At 37.6% G+C, this 23,196-nt stretch overlaps 3 protein-coding genes and 1 pseudogene across 4 annotated transcripts in view; 2 read left to right on the top strand and 2 right to left on the bottom strand.

The window, feature by feature from the left end:
• Positions 1–740: 740 nt before the first annotated feature.
• On the bottom strand, positions 741–4,868 carry LOC149046987 (uncharacterized). The gene is made up of 2 exons (XM_089202978.1): positions 4,270–4,868; positions 741–3,218 (listed from the first exon to the last, which is right to left on the bottom strand). The coding sequence occupies exons 1-2, from the start codon at positions 4,575–4,577 to the stop codon at positions 2,813–2,815; spliced, it is 714 nt and encodes a 237-aa protein (XP_089059104.1). The 5' UTR covers positions 4,578–4,868; the 3' UTR covers positions 741–2,812.
• Positions 4,869–5,546: 678 nt separating this feature from the next.
• The window catches only part of LOC113671305 (synaptotagmin-6), a 25,662-nt gene continuing 8,012 nt past the window's right edge, over positions 5,547–23,196 (top strand). The window contains exon 1 of one of the 2 annotated variants that reach the window (XM_089202971.1): positions 5,547–5,649. The gene's annotated coding sequence lies outside the window, so the exon portion shown is untranslated. Of the gene's footprint in view, positions 5,650–16,242; positions 16,373–23,196 lie in introns of those variants that run through there. The other variant, XM_089202970.1, reaches the window with a different exon arrangement.
• On the bottom strand, positions 13,139–15,094 carry LOC149046986 (uncharacterized; annotated as a pseudogene).
• Positions 17,847–22,120, top strand: LOC113671307 (protein STPG3). The gene is made up of 7 exons (XM_027187519.2): positions 17,847–18,226; positions 18,330–18,394; positions 19,102–19,248; positions 19,353–19,438; positions 20,286–20,409; positions 20,944–21,072; positions 21,503–22,120. The coding sequence occupies exons 1-7, from the start codon at positions 18,030–18,032 to the stop codon at positions 21,628–21,630; spliced, it is 876 nt and encodes a 291-aa protein (XP_027043320.2). The 5' UTR covers positions 17,847–18,029; the 3' UTR covers positions 21,631–22,120.

Genomic DNA, 23,196 nt, shown 5'->3' with positions numbered 1-23,196 from the left:
TTTCCTATTTCTATTGTGCTGTATTATAATCATACATTCCTCAGTGTATGGCAAAGTTCTCCTCAGTGACTCATCACTTTGATCGTTATCAATAATTCAAAGAGAGAAAGTCATCATTATTATTTAGTCATTTTGAAGCAAACTAATTAGATTCTGTGATTGGATCTGTATTTTGACTAGGAAATAGTAACAATCACGAATACCACGGTAGGGTTACTTCACGAGAATTTTCATATTCTTTTGGTCACTTTTTATGTTGACGGCAAAGACTGCGCGGAGACTGGGAGAGGTCAAGAAAAAACCACCCTAACAACGACTATCCCGTTGCAATAGGAAACTATTTCGAAAGCGGGAAATGATGTCCCAAAACTGAAAAATGTGGTAGACTTTCTAAAACTTCAGCAATGAAAAATCGTTATATTCCTACCCCCTGATGCATCGCCGAAGGCAATCAAATTTCTTCATTGATTAAACTTCTATTAGAAAATAGAACTCAAGCTGTTTGTTATCATATTTGTTTTAAAGCCGAACTAGTTCAAGGCACTTGTTTCTCTGGAATGTTACGGAACTTTTCACAGAGCAATAAAGCTTCCCTTTCCTATTTCTATTGTGCTGTATTATAATCATACATTCCTCAGTGTATGGCAAAGTTCTCCTCAGTGACTCATCACTTTGATCGTTATCAATAATTCAAAGAGAGAAAGTCATCATTATTATTTAGTCATTTTGAAGCAAACTAATTAGATTCTGTGATTGGATTTGTATTTTGACAAAGAAATAGTAACAATTCTCTCTAAGTTTGAGTAGGTGTCCTACGTGCAACGTTTGATGTTCTAGTTTAGAGATGTTGGACCTGACCACACGTCAGCGATAGTTTTAGCCTCGGCTCGTTACTCTTAGGCTTCATAATCAAGTCTAATGAATCCTTGTAACAGTTTACAGTCTATTTGTTTTGGCGTTTCTATTGGCTTTCACAGGTACATTTGCTGACTACTTGACACAATCTCAGCTCGCTCCTTTTCATCACTGGCCGCTATTTAGAGAAGTTGGTTTGACGCCCTGCGGTGAGGGACACTTTGTTGTTTCTACTGTGATCAATCAGTAATATTTGGTTAACCCGTCAGATGTTTTTAATTAGAAGCATGGGCGGCCTAAACCTTACCATAACATGGTATGGGTGTTTGGGCTTCACTGTCAGTTTTCGCCAAAAGCCACTTGTCATGATTTATCGAGAGGAAATTAAACCGGACAGCCATGTCTTTTCTGTTAGTCCTTCCGCACGTGGAGTTTTTGTCTCTCTTCTAAAGACCGTAGACACATCGAAGAAAAACCTTTTTTTAAGCCGGCTAAATATGCGTTAAGCAAGTCTCTTCTTTCTTCAGTAACGAGAGTACATTATCAAAATTGTAAAGGCTCTAATCTGTCCATCAGTTGCTGGTGAAATATGGAAACTTGGGTTTAACCCGGCGGGATGAAATGACGAAAATGTTCATTGCGACGGGATGGCAGGATGAATGAAAAATAGCATATTCGGGATGCGGGATGCGGGATTGGAAAAGTCATCTTTGGTCCCTCTTTTATGTACGCATTGTTCCTAGTGCTTTGTTATCCATGACCTGCTATTTGCAGAGTAAATTTCAGTTTAATGTCTGAAGGTTAAATATTTAACAGAGCTTTAAAAAACGCCGAAACAGTCTTTGCGTTATTAAGTAATTCGTCAATGTCAACACAAACAACGATGGTTTGAAGCTCTACTCTACAGTTCCTTTAGTCATAACAAACAGCACATCTTCAAACATGACATCAGAGTGTTATTAATATTATTCCGTCCTTGTTCGTTTTTCAATGAGATGTACGAGTTTGTTTTCATTAAAGCAATCTCCCAAGTCCTGCAGAAGGTCAGTGTAAGGACCTCCCAGTTCGTGAAGTCTGGCGTTCTTTCCACTATCTTCAATGTTATCTTCTTCCAGGTGCGGACGGACCCACCAATAGAAAAAACCCTTTCAAAGGTGTATGATTAAACAAAAATGAATCAATGAATGAATGAATAAGCGTGGAGAAATATCTTTTATAGAAGCTACACAAGCCATTTTTACTCTTGCCTTTAAAACTCCAGGTTTTGCCTCGTGAAGCATTCTTCATGATTATCAGATGTTTTGTACGTCTCTCTTGTACTCTAGATAACTGCTATCGACCGGCGAGATTGGTATTACCGTCAATTTCAAGGGCTGTAAGATGGTAAAAACGTCAGCGCCAAACTCTTTGGTCAGACACTGCCACGAACTTCGATAAAGAAGCTTGTCAAATCTTGAGAGAAGGTATTTTTCTAGACGCGTGCGGAAAGGCGCAATGTCTAAATGCTGTCAATAAATTTTTGATCATACCATAAGGAGGAGGTTAACATCAGCCTAAGTGATAAGTGGATAAAGCTTTCAGGCTCACTCAGTCCTCCCCATATTTTGAGCAGTTTGTCAATAAAAATCCATGTCACACAATCAGTACCATTTTAAGTCAAGTGTTATCGAGAGAAGTCTGCAAATCTACGTTGTGACAAAGAAAATTCGATTGCATTGGAGGCTACAAACGAGGCGATGAAAGCTTTTGCTGCTTTACCGACACTCTGATGATGACAACAAATAGTTGCGAGTAAGTTTTCTCGTACAGTAGCTACACCACTCACACTAACTAAGCTTTAATTGCATAATTAATGAAATTTATCATATCTTTGGTTTGGTGTGCAATATTGAGTAAAGTAATACAATGTTACAATCACTGCAAATAATACAACTTGCTTCCCTCCTTAACTTTCTCATTAGAGTCGGATGTACAGTGTCCCATCTTCGTTTTCTGCCAGCATTCCTCTCTCAATGAGATCCTCTACCATTTCATAATCAGTCAGGTGGTCTCCCAGTTCCTGAGAGAGGTCAGTGTATGGGTTTGCTTGCGGTTCATTGGCTAGGGGTCTAGTTGGTGCTGGAAGTGATGGTTCTTCATTCTCATCCCCTCCCAATCTACCACAAAGTACGTGCCTGTACGCCCGCTGGGAAAGTCGAGCCAGTAGAGCTGAAATTACGGGTGGAGCTGAGGTCATCGCATAAGCCGAGCCCTTTATAACTTTGGGCAGGCAAAGCAAGAAGTCAAATTCTTCTTTTCGGGCAATCTGGGCAAACACGATATTGTACAGACCGTTCGAGCATCGTTGACAAAAAAGCCAAAACCTAGAAAAGGGAGAGTAAAATTACATTCCAGTTAGAGCGGTTAATGAATCAGAGTAAGGTACAATAATCTTGGCGCCTAAATCAAGAAAGGAAAGTAAGCAAGTAAAATGATACAAGAACAACGAACAGAAAAACATGACGGAAATAGTGTGGGAAATAATTGGAATGGAAATGGTTAGAAATTTCAGTATAGCCCATACTAATATTTATCTCATCGTGTCCAAGAATGTGCAAAAGACATTTATTACTCAATTCTGTAACGGATGTTGATTAGTAGGGTGATAAGGTTTAGAAATGCTTATCATATTGGATTAATAACTATTTAGACAGACTAAAAAATCCTATATCTGAGCGACTGAATTTTGCGATTTCAAAATGGATGTAATTAAGTGGAAATTGAACTGAGTGAAGTGCAATTTTGGTCTGAAATAATACTTGTGTCTTTACATCAAACTCATGCTGCGTACTCGTTTGATTTAGAAATCACGCATATGATTTCAGACCAAATAGCATTCCACTCGGTTCATTTGCCATTAATGATAAATTCTAGGGTAAGGTAAACTGCTATGCCCTAATGTGCTTTACAACGTAAACTTTGCGGGCGACCCTGACCAGATTGCAATGATAAGTTTACAAACTCTTTAAAGGAAATTTTGCAGATGCCTGCATTTTTTTTAATCAAGGCCAGATAAGAACACCGGAACCTACGCTCTCTACTTGTTACACAAATTGTGCCATGTCTTCTTATTTGCGTTTATTTGATTGTGCTTCTAGAACATTCGTATGCATTGTTATTAGTTTGTGAGTGGATGTATGTGTTTGAGGGGGTGTGTGTGCGTGCGAGTGGATGCGTGCGTACGTGTGTGTGTGTGTGTGTGTGTTTGTTTTTTCGGTAAGAGCCGTAGTTTTGTTATTGTATTGTTCATTCCCTTTTCTTTTCAAGATAGTTTTCGAACCTCCAACCACAAAATCTTTGCATTGATGAAGTCAAAACTTACTTGTCAGGTTTAACCCATAAAGAGAAAGCATAATGACGTAAAACTATGTATACCTGTAAAAATAGCTGTGAAATCCAACTTTGCTCTTTCCTTTGAATGACTGGCTATCTCCACTTTTCATCCTCTTCAAAATTTCTATTCGCATTTTCACATCTTCCCGAAACGCTTCATAATTGCTGTCAACGAGATTTGGGATGAAATCAAGTGCTTCAGTTTCGATTCCGGTAAAAAAATCCACGCTGAATTCTTTTGTCAGCGCCCGCCATGAGCTACAATCTATAATCTTCTTAAGCTCCTCTCGAACATCTCGAGGAAATCGTTTTGGGCCAAATTGTAATGTATTTTCCTCCGCCAGAGCCATATGGCTGTTTCCAAGCCTTGAAACAGCTCGCAAGAAGATTTGGCAACCTTTTAACTAAATCTTTAAGCTGTAATGTGTCGGTGAGCTCACCCAGTGAGCACATAAATATTTCAATTGTGCGATTTACCACGGTAGGGTTACTTCATGAGAATTTTCATATCCTTTTGGTCACTCTAATTATGTTGACGGCAAAGACTGCGCGGAGACTGGGTGGGTTTAAGAAATAAACTTCCCTAACAATGGCTATCCCGTTGAAATAAGAAATCATTACGAAAACCAAAAAATGATGTCCCAAAACTGGGAAACTGAGAGATGTGGTAGACTTTCCAAAACTTCAACTATGAAAAATCGTTATATTCCTACCCCCTGTTGCGTCGCTGAAGGCAATCAAATTTTGTCATTGATTGAGCTTCTATTAGAAAATAAAACTCATGCTGTTCGTTATTACAAAAGTTAAAAAGCCGAATTAGTTCAAGGTGCTTGTTTCTCTAGAATGTTATTGAACTTTCCACATGGTTAGAGTGTCTAAGGAAGCCTAACAAAAACATCTTCCAGATAAATTTGTTGGGTTCTAACAACTATCCTTTTTAAAGCGGCAAAGCTTCCCTTTCCTGTTTCTATTGTGTTGTATTATAATCATACATTCCTCAGCGTATGGCAAAGTTCTCCTCAGTGACTCATCACTTTGATCGTTATCAATAATTCAAAGAGAGAAGGTCGTCATTACTATTTAGTCATTTTGAAGCAAACTAATTAGATTCTGTGATTGGATCTGTATTTTGACTAAGAAATAGCAACAATTCTCTCTAAGTTTGAGTAGGTGTCCTACGTGCAACGTTTGATGCTCTAGTTTAGAGATGTTGGACCTGACCACACGTCAGCGATAGTTTTAGCTCGTTACTCTTAGGCTACATAATCAAGTCTAATGAATCCTTGTAACAGTTTACAGACTATTTGTTTTGGCGTTTCTATTGGCTTTCACAGGTACATTTTGCTGACTGCTTGACACAATCTCAGCTCGCTCCTTTTCATCACTGGCCGCTATTTAGAGAAGTTGGTTTGACGCCTTGCGGTGAAGGACACTTTGTTGCTTATACTGTGATCGATCAGTAATATTTGGTTAACCCGTCAGATGTTTTTAATTAGAAGCGTGGGCGGCCTAAACCTCAACATAACATGGAATGGGTGTTTGGGTTTCACGGCGGGATGCGGGATTGGAAAAATCATCTTTGGACCCTCTTTAATGTACCGCATTGTTCCTATTGCTTTTTTATATGTGATCTGCTATTTGCAGAGTACACTTCAGTTTAATGCTTTAAGGTTAACGATTTAACAAAGCTTTAAAAAACGCCGAAACAATCTTTGCGTCATTAAGTACTTCGTCAATGTCAACATACACAACGATGTTTTTAAACTCTAATGTGTCCGTGAGTTTACCCAGTGAGCACATAAATGTTTTAAATGGAAATCACGAATACCACGGTAGGGTTACTTCATGATAATTTTCATATTCTTTTGGTCACTTTTTTATGTTGACGGCAAAGACTGCGCGGAGACTGGGTGAGGTCAAGAAATAACCACCCCAACAACGACTATCCCGTTGAAATAAGAAATTATTTCGAAAGCTGGAAATGATTTCCCAAAGCTGGGAAACTGATAGATGTAGTAGACTTTCTATAACTTCAGCAACGAAAAATCGTGATATTCCTACCCCCTGATGCATCGCTGAAGGCAATCAAATTTCTTCATTGATTAAACTTCTATTAGAAAATAGAACTCAAGCTGTTTGTTATCATATTTGTTTTAAAGCCGAACTAGTTCAAGGCACTTGTTTCTCTGGAATGTTACGGAACTTTTCACAGAGCAATAAAGCTTCCCTTTTCCTATTTCTATTGTGCTTTATTATAATCATACATTCCTCAGTGTATGGCAAAGTTCTCCTCAGTGACTCATCACTTTGATCGTTATCAATAATTCAAAGAGAGAAAGTCATCATTATTATTTAGTCATTTTGAAGCAAACTAATTAGATTCTGTGATTGGATCTGTATTTTGACTAAGAAATAGCAACAATTCTCTCTAAGTTTGAGTAGGTGTCCTACGTGCAACGTTTGATGTTCTAGTTTAGAGATGTTGGACCTGACCACACGTCAGCGATAGTTTTAGCTCGTTACTCTTAGGCTACATAATCAAGTCTAATGAATCCTTGTAACAGTTTACAGACTATTTGTTTTGGCGTTTCTATTGGCTTTCACAGGTACATTTGCTGACTGCTTGACATAATCTCAGCTCGCTCCTTTTCATCACATGGCTAGAAATCGAGGTCAGTCAGCGGCTGATGTCGCGGACGCAACACGAGCTGCGTTTCACCTTACTGCGTCTGCGCATCCCACTAAAATCAAACATCAAAAGATGTCGGAAATTACCTTTTACAAAAGCGCTCGATAGATAAATCCCCAACTTCCATTTTAAAAATGAATCAAATGGAGGTGTATCAGACATTTTGCAGCGCTGATAACTTCTTTGTTATTTTCTTTCTGAGATATTGCTTGAGAAGCTGTTAAAATCTTGTCCAAGTAAGAAGCTTACTATTTTGTTTTTCAAGTCAAATTATTTTCGCGCCAATGCTGCAATCTATGTCAATCTTTGAGCCTTCAGTAGCTGCCCTTCAGCGGTATTGTCCATAACAGGCCAGGTTACTATGTTTTTACAAAATGGCGATCGAAGAGTTCTTTGATATGTTTTCAGATCTTATAATTTTAGTTTTTGAGTCAACGTCTCTACTGGGAACAAGACCCATAAGAAAAAAAAATTTTTTTGGACTTTTGGAAGTCGTTTGGCAGCGTGGATTCATACTTTTATGACTTCAAATAGCCTTCAATTAGAAGGTCGGCTTTCGAAGACATCGAACAGACGTAGGCAATTGATAAAACAACCCTTGTTGTGGCTGCAGGAGAAGCTTTAGCTGACCAACATAAGCCATTTTAAGACACTTAGGGCACCAAAAAGGTTTAAGGTTTCTTCGACTGGGGCAGATCGTAGCGAAATCGTAAGAGTTTGAGAACGGAGGTGAGTAATCTAGACACTCTTCTAATACATTTCAGACGAGGGCATTTTTAGTACACGCTTCCAGAAAATTACTGTGTCTGATTTTCAAAATTTTCCCACAGAAAGCCTTATGCAGCCGCCATATTTAAACTCCGTAATTTGTCTTTTATGCGCATGCTTAGCCGCCATGATGTCTTCGATTTCTAGCCATGACTGGCCGCTAATTAGAGAAGTTAGTTTGACGCCTTGCGGTGAAAGACACTTTGTTGTCTTCAGTGATCGATCAGTAATATTTGGTTAACCCGTCAGATGTTTTTAATTAGAAGTATGGGCGGCCTAAACCTCACCATAACATGGTATGGGTGTTTGGGTTTCACTGTCAGTTTTCGCCAAAAGCCTTTTGTCATGATTTATCGAGAGGAAATTAAACCGGACAGCCTTGTCTTTTCTGTTAGTCCTTCCGCTCGTGGAGTTTTTGTCTCACTTCTAAAGACCGTAGACACATCGAGGAACAACCTTTTTTTTTAAGCCAGCTAAATATGCGTTAAGCAAGTCTTTTCCTTCTTCAGTAACAAGAGTACGTTATTAATATTGTGGGATTGGAAAAGTCATCTTTGGACCCTCTCTTATGTACCGCATTGTTCATATCGCTTTTTTTTCTCATGACCTGCTATTTGCAGAGTAAATTTTAGTTTAATGTTTTAAGGTTAAATATTTAACAGAGCTTTAAAAAACGCCGAAACGATCTTTGCATAATTAAGTACTTCGTCAATGTCAACACAAAAAACGATGGTTTAAAGCTCTACTCTACAGTTCCTTTAGTCATAACAAACAGCACATCTTCAAACATGACATCAGAGTGTTATTAACATTATTCCGTCCTTGTTCCTTTTTCAACGAGATGTACAAGTTTGTTTTCATCCAAGCAATCTCCCAAGTCCTGCAGAAGGTCAGTGTAAGGACCTTCTAGTTCGTGAAGTCTGGCGTTCTTTCCACTATCTTCAATGTTATCTTCTTCCAGGTGCGGACGGACCCACCAATAGAAAAAACCCTTTCAAAGGTGTATGATTAAACAAAAATGAATCAATGAATGAATGAATAAGCGTGGAGAAATATATTTTATAGAAGCTATACAAGCCATTTTTACTCTTGCCTTTAAAACTCCAGGTTTTGCCTCGCGAGGCATTCTTCATGATTATCAGATGTTTTGTATTTCTCTCTTGTACTCTGGATAATTGCTATCGACCGGCGAGATTGGTATTACCGTCAAGTCTAAGGGCTGTAGTAAGTTTAGTAAAAACGTCAACGCTAAACTCTTTGGTCAAACACTGCTACGAACTTCGATAAAGAAGCTTGTCAACTCTTGAGAGAAGGCATTTTTCTGAACGCGTGCGAAAAGGCGCAATGTCTAAATGCTGTCAATACATTTTTGATCTGGCATACCATAAGGAGGAGGTTAACATCAACCTTGGTGATAAGTGGACAAAGCTCTCCAGTTCTCTTAGACGTTCTCAAATTTTGTGCAGTTTGTCAATAACAATCCATGTCACACAATCAGTACCATTTTAACACAAGGTTTATTAAGAGAAGTCTGCAACTTTACATTGTGTCAAAGAAAATTCGGCTGCATTGGAAATATAAACGAGGCGATAAAAGCTTTAGCCGCTTTACTGAGGCGTTGAGGATTATTACAAACAGCTGCACGTTAGTTGTCTCATACAATAACTATACCACTCACACTAACTAAGCTTTAATTGCATAATTAATGAAATTTATCATCTCTTTGGTTTGGTGTGCAATATTGAGTAAAGTAATACAATGCAAATAGTAGAACTTGCTTCCCTCTTTAACTTTCTCACTAGAGTCGGATGTACAGTGTCCCATCTTCGTTTTCTGCCAGCATTCCTCTCTCAATGAGATCCTCTACCATTTCATAATCAGTCAGGCGGTCTCCCAGTTCCTAAGAGAGGTCGGTGTATGGGTTTGCTTGCGGTTCATTGGCTAGGGGTCTAGTTGGTGCTGGAAATGATGGTTCTTCATTCTCATCCCCTCCCAATATACCGTCAAGTACGTACTTGTGCGCCCGCTGGGAAAGTCGAGCCCCTAGACCTGAAACCATGGCTGGAACTGAGGCCATCGCATGAGCCGAACCCTTCATAACTTTCGTCAGGCTAAGAAAGAGATCAAAGTCTTCTTTTCGGGAAATGTGGGCAAACACGATGTCGAAGCCAAAACCTAGAAAAGGGAAAGTAAAATTACATTCCAATTATAGCGGTTGATGAATCTGAGTAAGGTACAATAATCTTGGCGCCTATTATACAAGAACAACGAACAGATTATTATGACGGAAATCGTGTGGGAAATAATTGGAGTGGAGATGGCTAGAAACTTCAGTAAAGCCCATACCAATGTTTATCTCATTGTGTTCAAGAATATGTAACAGACATTTATTACTCAATTGTGTAACGAATGTTGAGTAGTAGGGTAATAAAGTATAATAAATATATAATAAATATAATATAAATATATAATAAACCAAGACAATATATTTTGGATCCAACTGCTTTATATATATTTTTGTTTTTGTTACATCCATTTTGAAATCAATGGTGATTCTTTTAATCTGGTTGGCTCTCATTGGGAATTGCACCACTTTTGTTGTAAGTCTCATCTTTTTCCCAGCCAACGAGGAGGCCCAACTAAAATATTACCAATAATCAGACTTCAAGGCTTGTTTATAGAAACCAATCAAATTGTAGGAAAATGAAAAACAACTTTTGCAACTTTCTACAAACCAGCTCAATATTAGATCAATAAAATATTTAAAAAGACTAAAAAATCCTGTATCTGAATTTTGCGATTTCAAAATATATGTAGTTAAGTGGTAATTGAACTGAGTGGAGTGCAGTTTTGTATAGGTAATCACACGATTTTGAGTGCAATTTGGAATAAATGAGCACTTGTTAATTTTTTCAAAGACCACAAATTGCACTCGCCCTACGGGCTCGTGCAAGGTTGCTAGTATTTGAGAAAATAATGTGATTACATATTAATAATATACATGAAAAAATTAACGGGATAGCTTATTATAATTATGCATAAGCAAAGCGCGCGCATCATGTGCAAAAATAATTTATTCAAACCTTGCAAGTGACTTTGTGCGTTGGGTCAAAACAACCGGGTACGATCAAAACCATAATATACAATAATATTTTCACATCTTTAAGGAGCAATAAAGTTCAAAGTCCGGCTAAATAGTTCAAGGAACTGTTCAGTCTGTATCCGAATCACTTTTGATGAAATGGAATCGTCGTTTCGAGGTTTAACCATGTTTGTTTTTAATTTCCCTGTAAAATCGCTCAAGTAAAGTGTTGAGCTGGGTCGGCTCGTAATTTTCGATTTCTTGGCAATTCCCTTCTCTAAACACCACTTTTTCCACCCCGACAATCAAAAAGGAGTGCTTTTTACAGTGTTTTCGTTGTTAGAGCTGTTTTTTCAGCCGCTGTATTGTTGCCACGGCGGCGAAAGAAAACCTACTTAATACACCGGCCATTGTTTCGCTCGCAAATTTTTAGCGTATCCAAATGTTGCGACATCCAAGGTTCGCACTTGATTGGCTATCTGTGAGTTTCTTTGATTATTGACCAATCAGAATGTCTGGTTTGTTAATTCTTTGCACTGAATTAACCCTCTTCTTAACCAATAAGAACTGATTGATTTTTTCATGTATATTATAAGGTCTGAAATTAGACTTGCCCTTTCTTGTGTCTTTATATCAAACTCGTGCTGTGTATTCGTTTGATTTATAAATCACGCATATGATTTCAGACCAAACTGTATTCCACTCGGTTAAATTGCTGTTAACAATATATTCTTAGCTTAAAATAAAGCTAATGTCATTGATTTTTTCACATGATTGGCGTATCCGAGAAAGCCTAACAAAAACATCTTACAAATAAATCTGACGGGTTCTAACAACTGTCATTTTAGAGCATTAAGAGCATCCTATTTCTATTGTGCTGTATTATAATCATACATTCCTCAGTGTATGGCAAAGTTCTCCTCAGTGACTCATCACTTTGATCGTTATCTATAATTCAAAGAGAGAAGGTCATCATCATTATTAAGTCATTTTAGTTATATTAATATTTGGCCGTTAATCTCGATTTTCTTTACTACGAGAAGGAGCATTTATAGGTATCAGTGACATAATTCGCGGTCGCACACCATTGTGAGAGTCACTGGAGTCTAAGTGACTCATCCCTTTGATCGTTATCTAGAATTCAAAGAAAGAAAGTCATCATTATTATTTAGTCATTTTGAAGCGACATAGTTAGGTTCTGTGATTAGATCTGTGTTTTGACTCAGAAATAGTGACAATTTTCTTGAAGTTTGAGTAGGTGACCTACGTGCAACTTTTCGATGTCCCAGTTTAGAGATGTTGGACGTGACCACACGCCAGCGATAGTTTTAGCTCGTTACTCTGAGACTACACAGTCAAGTCTATTGTATCCCTGTAACAGTTTTTTAAGAGGTCCTCTCTTCATCGTTTGCATTGCATTTTGAAATCAGCATCAGAATTAATGCGGTTGTTAAATTGATCACGTCAACTAGTTTGTTTGACCAATTTCGATCTTCGATATTGCGCAAGGTAGCCGATGTAAATACATTGAATTTAGTTATTCGTGCATTCATACATTTCTTTATTTCTTCTTTTAGTTGAGTTTCACCCGGCGGGATCGCTATGAAAATGTTCATTGCGGCGGGATGGCGGGATGGAATGAAAAATAGCGTCGGGATGCGGAATGGGAAAAGTCGTCCTTGGTCCCTCTTTTATGTATCGCATTGTTCATATCGCTTTTTTATTTATGACCAGCTATTTGCAGAGTAAACTTTAGTTTAATGTTTTAAAGTTAACGATTTAAGAAGACCCGACCCGAAACAGTTTTTGCGTAATTAAGTACTTCGTCAATGTCAACAGACACAACGATGTTTTTGAAGCTCTCCTCTACGGTTCTTTTAGTCAAAAAAACCCTTTTCTAGGTGAAAGATGAAGCAAAAATGAATTGATGAATGATTTAGCGTTGAAAAATATCTTTTGAAGAAGCTATATAAGCCATCCTTTCTCTTGCCTATAAAACTCCGCGTTTTGCCTCGCGAGACATTCTTCATGATTATCAGATGTTTTGTACGTCTCTCTTTTACTCTGGATAACTGCGATCGACCGGTGAGATTGGTATTATCGTCAAGTCCATGTAAGGCCAGTAAAAACGTCAACGCCCAGCCCCTTGGTCAGACACTGCCACGAACTTCAATGAAGGAGCTTGTCAAATCTTGAAACAAAAGGGCATTTTTTCTGAACGCGTGTGAAAAGGCGCAATGTCGAAATGCTGTTTATGCATTTTTTTTTATCATATCATAAGGAGGAGGTTAACATCAACTTAGGTGATAAGTGGACAAAGCTTTCAAGCTTTCCTTGTGCTTATCAAATTTTGTATTCTTTCCCATTTTAACTTTCTCACTTGAGTTGGATATACAGTGTCCCATCCTCGTTCTCTGCCAACATTCCTCTCTCAATAAGATCCCCTACCATTTCATAATCAGTCAGGCGGTCTCCCAGTTTCTGAGTGAGGTCAGTATAAGGACTTGCTCGCGTTTCATTGGTTGGGAGACTAGTAGACAAGAAAGGTTGGTAAGCAGGTAAAAAGATACAAGAACAACGAACAGAAAAACATGACGGAAATAGCGTGGGAAATAATTGGAGTGGAGATGGTTAAAATTTTCAATATAACCCATACCAATATTTATCTCATCGTGTTCAAGAATGTGTTTCAAGAATGTTCAAGAAAGGACATTTGTTACTCAATTATCTAACGTCGGAATGTTGATGCGTAGTGCAACGGGGTTTAGAAATGCTTATCATAAACCGAGGCACAATATATTTTGGATCCAGCTGCTTTACATTGATTTTTGTTACATCCATTTTGAAATCAATGATGATCCTTCTAATCTGATTGGCTCTAATTACAAATCGCAACACTTTTTGCTCTAAATCGCATCTTTTTCCCTGCCAACGAGGAAGCCCCACTAAAATACAGCCAATAATCAGATTTTAAGGCTTGTTTGTAGAAACCAATCAAATTGTAGGAAAATGAAAAAACAACTTTTGCAACTTTCTACAAACCAGCCCACTATTGGATCAATAAAATATGTAGACAGACTAAAAAATCCTGTATCTGAGCAACTGAACTTTGTGAGTTCCAAATGGATGTAATAAAGTGGTAAATGAACTGACTGGAGTGCAAATTTTGTCTGAAATTATAGTTGTGTCTTTATATCAGACTCGTGCTGCGTACTCGTTTGATTTAGAAATCGCGCATATGATTTCAGACCAAACTGATAAATTCTCACCTTAAAAGAGCCTTTGTATTTGGTCATTAATCTCAATTTTTTCTTCACCACGAGAAGGAGCATTTATTGGTATCAATGACGTAATTCGCGGCCGCACAGCATTGTGAGAGTCACTGGATTGTCAACATGCAGTGACAAATCATAATCTCTGCTTATTCTCATCCTGACATTCTGTCCACTTTTAATTTGACTTTCGCCGGTTACGTTAATGCACAGTCATTACTGTTCTTGTCCAGTGCTTTAGGCGATTATGTTTCATTTTCATATTGCATCATCTAAACTGCTATGCTCTAATGCGCTTCACAACACTTTGCGGGGGACTTTGATCAGAATGCATTTAGAAGTTTACAAACTCTTTAAAGGAAATTTTGCAGATGCTCGCATTTCTTTTTAAATCAAGGCAAGACAAGAACACCGGGAGCTACGCTCCCTACTTGTTGCCAAAAAAAATTGTGCCGTGTCTTCTTATTTGCGTTTTTGTGTTTGTGCTTCTGGGACATTCGTATTCATTGTTATTAGTTTGGGTGTGTGTGTATGTGTGTGTTTTTTTCGGTAAGCGTAGGTAATTATTATTCTTGGTATTTTCAGCGGAATGTTAGTTTATCCTTGCGCTGTAGTTTGTTATTTTACTGCTCGTTCCTTTTCTTTTTTACATAGTTTTAGAACGTCCAACTACAAAATCGTTGCATTGATTGAGTCAAAACTTCCTTGTCAGCTGTAACTCATAGAGGGAATGCATTATGGCGTAAAACTATGTATACCGTAAAAGCTGTGAAATCAAATTTTGCTCTTCCCTTTGAATGACTGATTCGTTCCTGTTTTCATCTTCTTCAAAATTTCCATTCGCATCCTCACATCCTCCTGAAACTCTTCATAACTGCTATCACCGAGATTTGGGATGGAATTTAGTGCTTCAGCTTTCAAACCGGTGTAAAGATCCACGCTGAATTCTTTTGTCAGCGCCTGCCATGAGCCGCGATGTACAATCTTGTCAAGCTCCTCTCGAACATCTCGAGGAAATCGTTTTAGGCGAACTTTTAATGTATTTTCCTCCGCCATAGCCATATAGCTGTTTCGAAGCCTTGAAACAGCTCGCAAGGTGACTTGGCAACCTTATAACCAGATCTTTCAGCTATAATGTGTCGGTGAGCACACCCGGTGAGCACAAATGGAAATCACGGAAACCACGGTAGGGTCACTTCATGAGAATTTTCATATTCTTTTGGTCGCTTTTATTTTGTTGATGGCAAAGACTGTGCGGAGACAGGGCGGAGCCAAGAAAAAAAGCACCCTAACAACGACTATCCTGTTGAAATAAGAAATTGTTTCGAAAGCCAGTAATGATGTCCCAAAACTGGGAAAGTGACGGGAATACACTGAATTTAGTTATTCGTTCATTCATTCGTTTCTTTATTTCTTCTTTTAACGTTTATTCATTGATATTTATTTAGCAGTTGCCGCTGAGAAAAAGTTTATATCATATCTGCCGTTTATAACCTGTACCCCTTTTTGGACTTAAGGTTCTCCAGCCACACCCAAGCCCAATTTTCCTTCAGCACAGCGGTCAAATTAAAGAACCAAATTCCTTCGGTATTCAAAGCCACATGGGTGGCTGATTTTATAATTTGTGTACGGGAGAAAACTTCTAATAACTATCAATTTACAAATAATATCAAACATCTATTAATCCTGCTATCTGTGATATTATAGTACACATTACTTGTTCAGTCGCAAATCGGACAGACTAAATTTGAATGTGGAATACACACTCTGTTGAAAACAGTATCTTCCCTGCGGATCAGCGCTCATTGGTCACTAAAGAAAGGGAATTTGTCTCGTATCCAAAACTAAAAATCTACTGAATTTTGCATGTGATTTTAAAACTGACATGCATCAGTAATCCAGCCAGAATGGATAAGTGTAACAACTGAAGATTTACAAAATCTCGAGGATGACAATCTGAATAAATGTTTCTTGAATGCAAGTCATATGGTGAAAGTCGACATTCTTATCAGCTCAGAAGTGGAAAGGAAGAAGAAGGAAAACAAGATGCTCTTCACGGTAACTAAGCACTCAACAAACACCCTTTGAATGTGCTGGCCTATATATAGCTTAAAGATTTCATCAATCCTTCATGCTTCAAAAGTTTTTTACAACGTTGTTTCGCATCGTAAAACATTAAAAATCCATATGCATGAATATAAGTATAGTACTTACACTGTCTTATTGTCACGGTTGACTTAAAATATTGGCGTTCACAGGTACATTAGCTGACAGCTTGACACAATCTCAGCTCGCTCCTTCCGATATTTAGAGAAGTTGGTTTGACGCCTTGCGGTAAGGATACTTTGTTATTTATACTTTGATTTCCAAAGACTGTGATCGCTAATATTTGGTTAACCCGTTAGATGTTTTTAATTAGAAGCATGGGCGGCCTTAACCTCAACATAAAATGGTATGGGTGTTTCAGTTTAACGGTCAGTTCTCCGGCACCAAAGCCACTTACCAGAACCGCATAGCGCTGTATTTCTGAGCTTTTTAAAAGGAATTTTCCGTAGATTTAATTCGAAATCGAGACCTGCCTGAGTTACACGAAATCTTGAATCTAACCTAAGTAAGCTAAATTGGTAAGGCAAGTGGACCGTAAAAAAGTGCGTACCAAGAGATATGCATTAATCAGTAAACGAACGTGTAAGCAGCTTTAAATGAGTGCATCTTTTACGCCAGAATAAGGAAAGGAAACAAAAAAAGTACATTTTAAACAAACGGTTAGAAGATACCTTTATGCTGAAGCTATCTCATTATTAGGTTCTGATTTAATATTTGTGCATGAAGCATAAAATTCTTTGCTCTATCAACTGAAAACAGACGTCGTGTAGCGATGTGTGTTGCTTCTAAAAAAGCTTACAGGAGGTTTAGTAGGATAACAGACCTTAGCACACTAAGAAGAAACATCAGGGACAACGCAGTTATGGATTAGAAAACAACGGATCTAGTGCGTGCATATCACGTATCAATTGTTAATCGATGTTTGCGCCCTTTTGATTTGCATTGTAACGCATGTCGTTCAGTCCCGTTATCTTAATAGCAATTTGAACAAATATTAGCCCCCGAAGTCTGAGGACATCAACATATGTAGTTATCATTTGTTATTAAAATTTCTTTGACGGTATGCGATTTCTTATGTTACGGATACAAATGACCCCCAGCTATTGGCGAGCCCAATGTCTGATTGAGAAGAAAAAGTTTTTTTTCTCTTTTCGACGAGACAAACAAACTCATGGCGTCAACCTGGGACACGCTTGAGGAATCTTCTAATAACTGTCAATTTGCAAATTCTATTGAAATATTTCAGTTATCCATGACGCCAGCCAATGCTATTACTCTTAAAATATCACCCGTAGGGTATGATTTTCAAGACCTGTTTGCTGCGACGATGTTGTTATTTAACTTATCCGAAGCACGTACTTGATCATGTGGTAACCCATTGTCTCTCTTGTAATATACAGAAAATTGCAACCTTATCATCTGTGATATTACAAGAGTAATTATTTTTTCGGACTCGATTCAGTCAGACTGAATTGAAAAACGGGGCCACACGCCCTCTTTTTTTGTCTGCGTGCTTTGCTTTCATTTTCTTATCACTCGTTATGCGTCTGAAGGAAAAAGCACAAGGCATTCGCATTAAAGCTTTTGTAGCGTATAAATTTGGGAGCACCATCCCATAAACCTAAATTAAACTTATCATTTTTCGCCATCTCCCTTCCGGTGGGTGTCCACTCGTTTCGATCCGTTAATCCCAAAACACTTCAGTGCATTCCAGCGCTTACGAATATCACGTGACTTCCCTTGGAGACGCTTCAACGCCTTGTTGATAGTTGCATCGAATACATGGTTGATGTTCATTTGTCGGCCAAGAAGCGAGTTTCGACCATTTTTGTCAAGGTACCTCTCTTCCTAAGCCAGGAGTGATGTGGACTGGAGAGAATACCTAATGCCTTCTTTTAATCCGTTGCCGAAAGCTGCACAGTCGGCGGTGGGCAAACTTACTTACACTTTTGCGCCATCTCCTCTGAAGACTAAAACTCACATTCCAGCGTTGCCGACAATTCCACCGCCAGTTAGCACAATAACGCAGTCATATCGACCCAAGGTTCCAGTCAAATTAGCCACAGTAAGCTTAGTTGGAAGGTGAGTTATACGGTTGTCTTGTTGTATTGTGTTTAATCTTCGATCGCGAAACTTTGGCTGCGTTTCAACGAATTTGAACACTGTCCAAATTGATTCTTTGTAGAAGAGATCACTCCAAGAATGCTCCGAGTGTGTTGACTGAGGAAAAGGAAGACGAAACTTTTGCAAGTAAGAGTGAGATGAAACCTTGACAGTATTTTAGTAATGACACTAATTTTTGAGAATTATTCATTAATACAACTTTTTTCAAGATGCATGTAATGAATCTTACAAAAATTATATCTTGTGTGTTTGTTTTAATCTCTTTTATTTTACTGATTTATATCCCGTAGTCAGATACTTTAAATTAATTATTGACATTGCTTTCCTTAGGATACTTTGAACCTATGATAAATTGTTGTTTGTTTAACACTACAAGGGATAAACAGATCTTTGAATGTGATTTTTTGTTCATTCAGATAGATGAAAAACATCTCTAGGGTTTTTATGAACAATTATAAGATACAAATTTAGATGCTCAGATTACTGGAGAGCCTTAGGTACCGAAAAAATCTATTGGTTGCAATATTGTTAATAAAACTTCTTGCATTGCAGTGTACTCGGATATCTTACCCAAAAATTAGGGAAATCAAGTCAATACTTTCTTCATTAAAAAAATTTGATTTCCTGTTACAGAATGGTTTTATTTTTTGTTGTAATTTTTTTTCTTTAGATATAGCAACCTCACCTTGTCAAACAAATTTGAGTGGGTAGAGGGTGGGAAACTAATCTGAAATAAAATGTCTCTCATTTGACATTTGCAGAGGTTAGCATCTTATCTGTGTTTGGAAAAATGTTTCTTTATCTGACTAGAGTTGATTTTGGCTTCATACCAGGTCTTGAGGAATGCTTGCAGTCTCGTCCTCCACTGCAACTGGATCTGACAGGTCCTAAGCCTACAAGTTATGATCCATCTATAAGTCTACCATGGGAAACTTCATCACCATGTTATACGATGAGACCCAAAACACAACCAGAGAGAGGTATAAATAACCGTTCAGTTTTTGTACACTTCTCAAGGGCTGCCACAAGTGAATGACTGTGATTAAATTTTGGCAATTATTTTTGTTTTGCTCCATTTGTGCAGATAGAGGAGGTGACAGAGTAGCTTGGAGCAAACAGTGGATTGCCAGTCCAGATATCTGGACATTTAGAGCAAACTTTGATAGCAGGGTAAGAATCAGGATAGTACATGTACAACGGAAAAACTGTTTACAAACAGGCGCCTTAGCTGATTTTACTGAATTATGACACACTGAAAATAAATTTATTTTGAACAGATTCCCAATCCATTATGCCAGATTTTTTTATGCTAAGTGAGAAATAGCTATTTTGAGAAAATAATTCCATTCGAAAATTCATATATTTGGATTAGGAAGTCACATTGATAACAGCATATCAGGAAGGCTGGTTCAAACAGTTATTGAAACGAACAAGTTTACTTGTTGTTGGAGCCTTTATGAATTTAGCAAACCTATTCTATAAAACAATAAACTGCCAACAAAAAAAAAACAGAAGGACTACCTCATACGTACTAATGAGGCAGATTTCTCAAGCTTATGCTCGCACATGCGATTTTTTGATGCGCACTATTTTTTATTTGCAATTGCATGCACTTTTTTGTAAGTTCTATTCGCGTTTTTTGTTTAACATAATTATATACAGGCAGTACTGTATATGGGTCAAAACATGATATCCTAGCAGAGACCAAGGCCTATAAGTTTAATTTACTGTATAAAGTATTTTAAATAGCTAATTATTCATGGGACCATAAATCTGCAGGACATGACATTACTCAAGAAAAATTGCAATGGTAAAAATGCCAAATTAATGGTCATGGAAATCAAAATTTCATTTTCATGAAGTTTGGAGAGTAAGCAAGTAAAGCACTTTTTATGTTACTCAGACATACGCTTAAAAACAATTTAATGGTTTAAGGACACTAGCTATGCTGGAAGAGTTAAATGATCAGTTAAATTTGAATTGGTGGTGAATTTTTTTTTTTTTGGATCCATAACAGTATACCTGGCCATCTCCTGCTCATTACACCTCTAGAAATACTGTGGGAAGTCCACAGTTTGTTCTATCCCAGTCACCTTCACATACATTTGGAAAAAGAAGGGAATTCTCTATATCCAAGAAAGGTGAGATATCATACTTTGTGCATATGCATCTGATGCTAATTGCAAGAGGGACTTTCATTGGTTCCAAGTTCATGCATATACTCTCTGTGTTAAGTTGTAAGTGGATATATCAAACCTCAATTTTCAATTCTCTATCTTCATTTTTGAAAAATGACTCTGAAGTAAAAGAACCTTACATTGTGTGTTGTGGCAAAGAAAAACCTTCTGCAGGTTCTACATTGACTTAAATGTAAGCTCTTGCAAGGTTATAAAACATCTGTAAAAAACCAGTTGCTGGATAAACAAAGTTTGACTCACAAGCCCTTTAACTCCCAGAAGTGATCAACATGTAGCTTCTCCCAAGAGTATCCATACATTATCCAGCAAACAGGTAGGGAGAATACTCAAACTTATCAGGTACAAGATATTATCTTTGATGAAACACCAAATTCTCATAACCAATTTACAAGGAAATGTGTAGCAGCTAAAGGGGAGAATTACTAATCAGATCTTAGGAGTTCAAGGGTTAATAAGTTTGACACCTTTGCTGAACAGGTTCAGAAGATGAACCAGCCCCAAACCAGTACAACCACAACAAAGCAAAGGAGAAGTTGTTGAATAAATCACCATCCTATTCAATTCAGCAAGGTAGACAAGGTGGAACAGTGTTTTGGATGGCAAGAGGTCGGTTCATTTTTATTTTTCTTTTGATCCCCTTAGCTGCTTTGTCAAATGAATAAAATATATGTATGTTATCATTTGACCTGACTGACCAACTGACTGCCTTCCACACCAAGTGACTGGCTACATGACTGGTTTACTGACCAAATGATTGACTGACCAATCAATCGGGTGGCTAGTTTGCTGACTGGCTGTCTGACTAACCTAACCAAGAATCGACTGTTAGTAGAACAGAATGACAAACCGAATGATTGACTGAATAACCAGCAGACCAGTTGGCTGACTGATTGACTCACTGACTTGGAGGTTTAATCAATGGTCTGTTGAAAGCTTTGTTTACTGTACTTGTGTTGCAGTATTTGTTTTTGTTTTGAATAATCTTGGACCAAAGAGCTTATGTGTACCTTGCTTTGGTATAATTTTTCTTCACCAGAGCCTGTTCCAGGTCCTGGGTCATACAATCCTCATGTGTATCGCACAAGTTCTAAGCGCTGTGCCCCAGCCTTCACAATGTCAAGGACACCCAGAGAGATTGGAATCACTCAAAACTGTACCTTTTGAGGGAAAGAATGTCTGAATGATTTCTTGGACACTACTGGATCAACAGCACCTTTCCTCTTCAAGGGACGCTACTTTTTCACCACCAAGACATCGTTCATTTGGCATTCAGCAAGTTAAAGGCTTGGCTTTTGATATAAGACGTGGGGTCGCTGTACATTTGTTGTTGATGCAGTGTGCTTTGTGTTTCAGTATCTCAATCTCTATATTCTTGAATAATCATGATATTGGCGTGACAATCCATATCATGTGAAAAAAATTCAGTGTGTTGTCAGCTTTTCTCGACCATTTTAATACAGAAACTATATTTTCATAGGTGTGTGCAGAGTGTATTTAAAATTTTTCATGGGTAATTATACTCAAAACGGGTGTCAAATACAGATTATTAACGTGCAATGGAGGCTAATAAATTTTATAACTAATTTTGTACAGAATTTGAATGATTAGACGCTTTTTAAAAACATAAGTTTGAAATAAAGATAACAAACGCTAAGAAGTCGAATTTCTTACTTGTTAAACTACAGAGATTCAAGTCTTGAGTGTTTATTTAAAATGATACTGACTTGTGTATCTGCATTCTTTATTTAAATGCGTCAGATTTTCCGATGATTCCCGAATGTGTCTCGACCACTTCGTTTATTTCCGGAAATCGAATTACAGCTTCTAAAAGGTGGTAAATTTAACTAAAGTATGTGTTTTACAACTTCTTCGTAAAAAAGATGGTTGTAAAAAGGACAATATTTGTGCATTTACTAAATGTGAAAGACAAATATTACTTTAGTCATGTACAAAACAAATTGTACAGATCAATCATCGTTATTTCCACAGCTTTTCTGCAAAGGCTCATTGATCTTCATCGAAAAATAGAATGAGAAAATTCACAAAGACGGGCAGTTTTTTTTCTCCTTTGCTTTTCTTTTTTTTCACTCGCGAGCTGTTGCTTGGTGTAACACCAACGCTTTGTCTTTAGATTCTTCATGTATTGTGCTTCGCGGCTTTTCTGGAGATTAAAAAAAAAGGTCCCGGTTCCTTCCCTTGCTATCTGATAACAGTGATGCACTTATGGGTCAAAAAGTTTCGACCTTTTCGAGCAATCTCATTAAGCTTTTAGGGACGTTGAGGTCACCCTGATCAAGAAGTTTCTTTTCTTCTTGCAGATGGACATTCCCAAAGGTCGAATTAAAGAGGTGTCACAAATAGACGGTTCCTTTTGGCATATTGTAATTAAAAAAAAATCTAAAAAAATCGATCATCCGTGGAAATGTTATTTTCCAGTTGTTAGGTTCAACCAACCGTAATAATTTTATTATTGCCACATATGCCAGTTTTGTAGACCTTTGAAAACGTCAACCCAATTCTTAACTTTAAAGAACTTTTAAAACTTTAAAAACGTGTTTGAGTGTGATGAGCGTTCGCCGAGTGCTAAGCATCTCAAACGCATTCTGTGCTGTTTTCTAGCAATATCCATTGTTCAGTGAAGTGCAACTGTGTTGTCGGTTTTCATTTTTTACCGTTAAGAGTCAACCGTCACACTGATACCATTTTAATAATAGTTAATAATTAAATTAT

This window comes from Pocillopora damicornis, chromosome 4 (genome assembly GCF_964200805.1).
Source record: "Pocillopora damicornis chromosome 4, jaPocDami1.2, whole genome shotgun sequence".
NCBI lineage: Eukaryota > Metazoa > Cnidaria > Anthozoa > Scleractinia > Pocilloporidae > Pocillopora > Pocillopora damicornis.
The sequence above is the reverse complement of the archived record's forward strand: the minus strand, read 5'-3'. Positions and strand labels throughout refer to the sequence as shown.

Bases quoted from the DNA above. Each gene is read 5' to 3' on its own strand.
- LOC149046987 (XM_089202978.1), bottom strand. From the start codon at position 4,577: ATGGCTCTGGCGGAGGAAAATACATTACAATTTGGCCCAAAACGATTT. The intron at 3,219-4,269 runs GTATACATAGTT...TCCCTTTTCTAG, and splicing joins TTTCACAGCTATTTTTACAG to GTTTTGGCTTTTTTGTCAAC.
- LOC113671307 (XM_027187519.2), top strand. From the start codon at position 18,030: ATGCCTTCTTTTAATCCGTTGCCGAAAGCTGCACAGTCGGCGGTGGGC. The intron at 18,395-19,101 runs GTAAGAGTGAGA...GCTTCATACCAG, and splicing joins GGAAGACGAAACTTTTGCAA to GTCTTGAGGAATGCTTGCAG. The intron at 21,073-21,502 runs GTCGGTTCATTT...TTTCTTCACCAG, and splicing joins AGTGTTTTGGATGGCAAGAG to AGCCTGTTCCAGGTCCTGGG.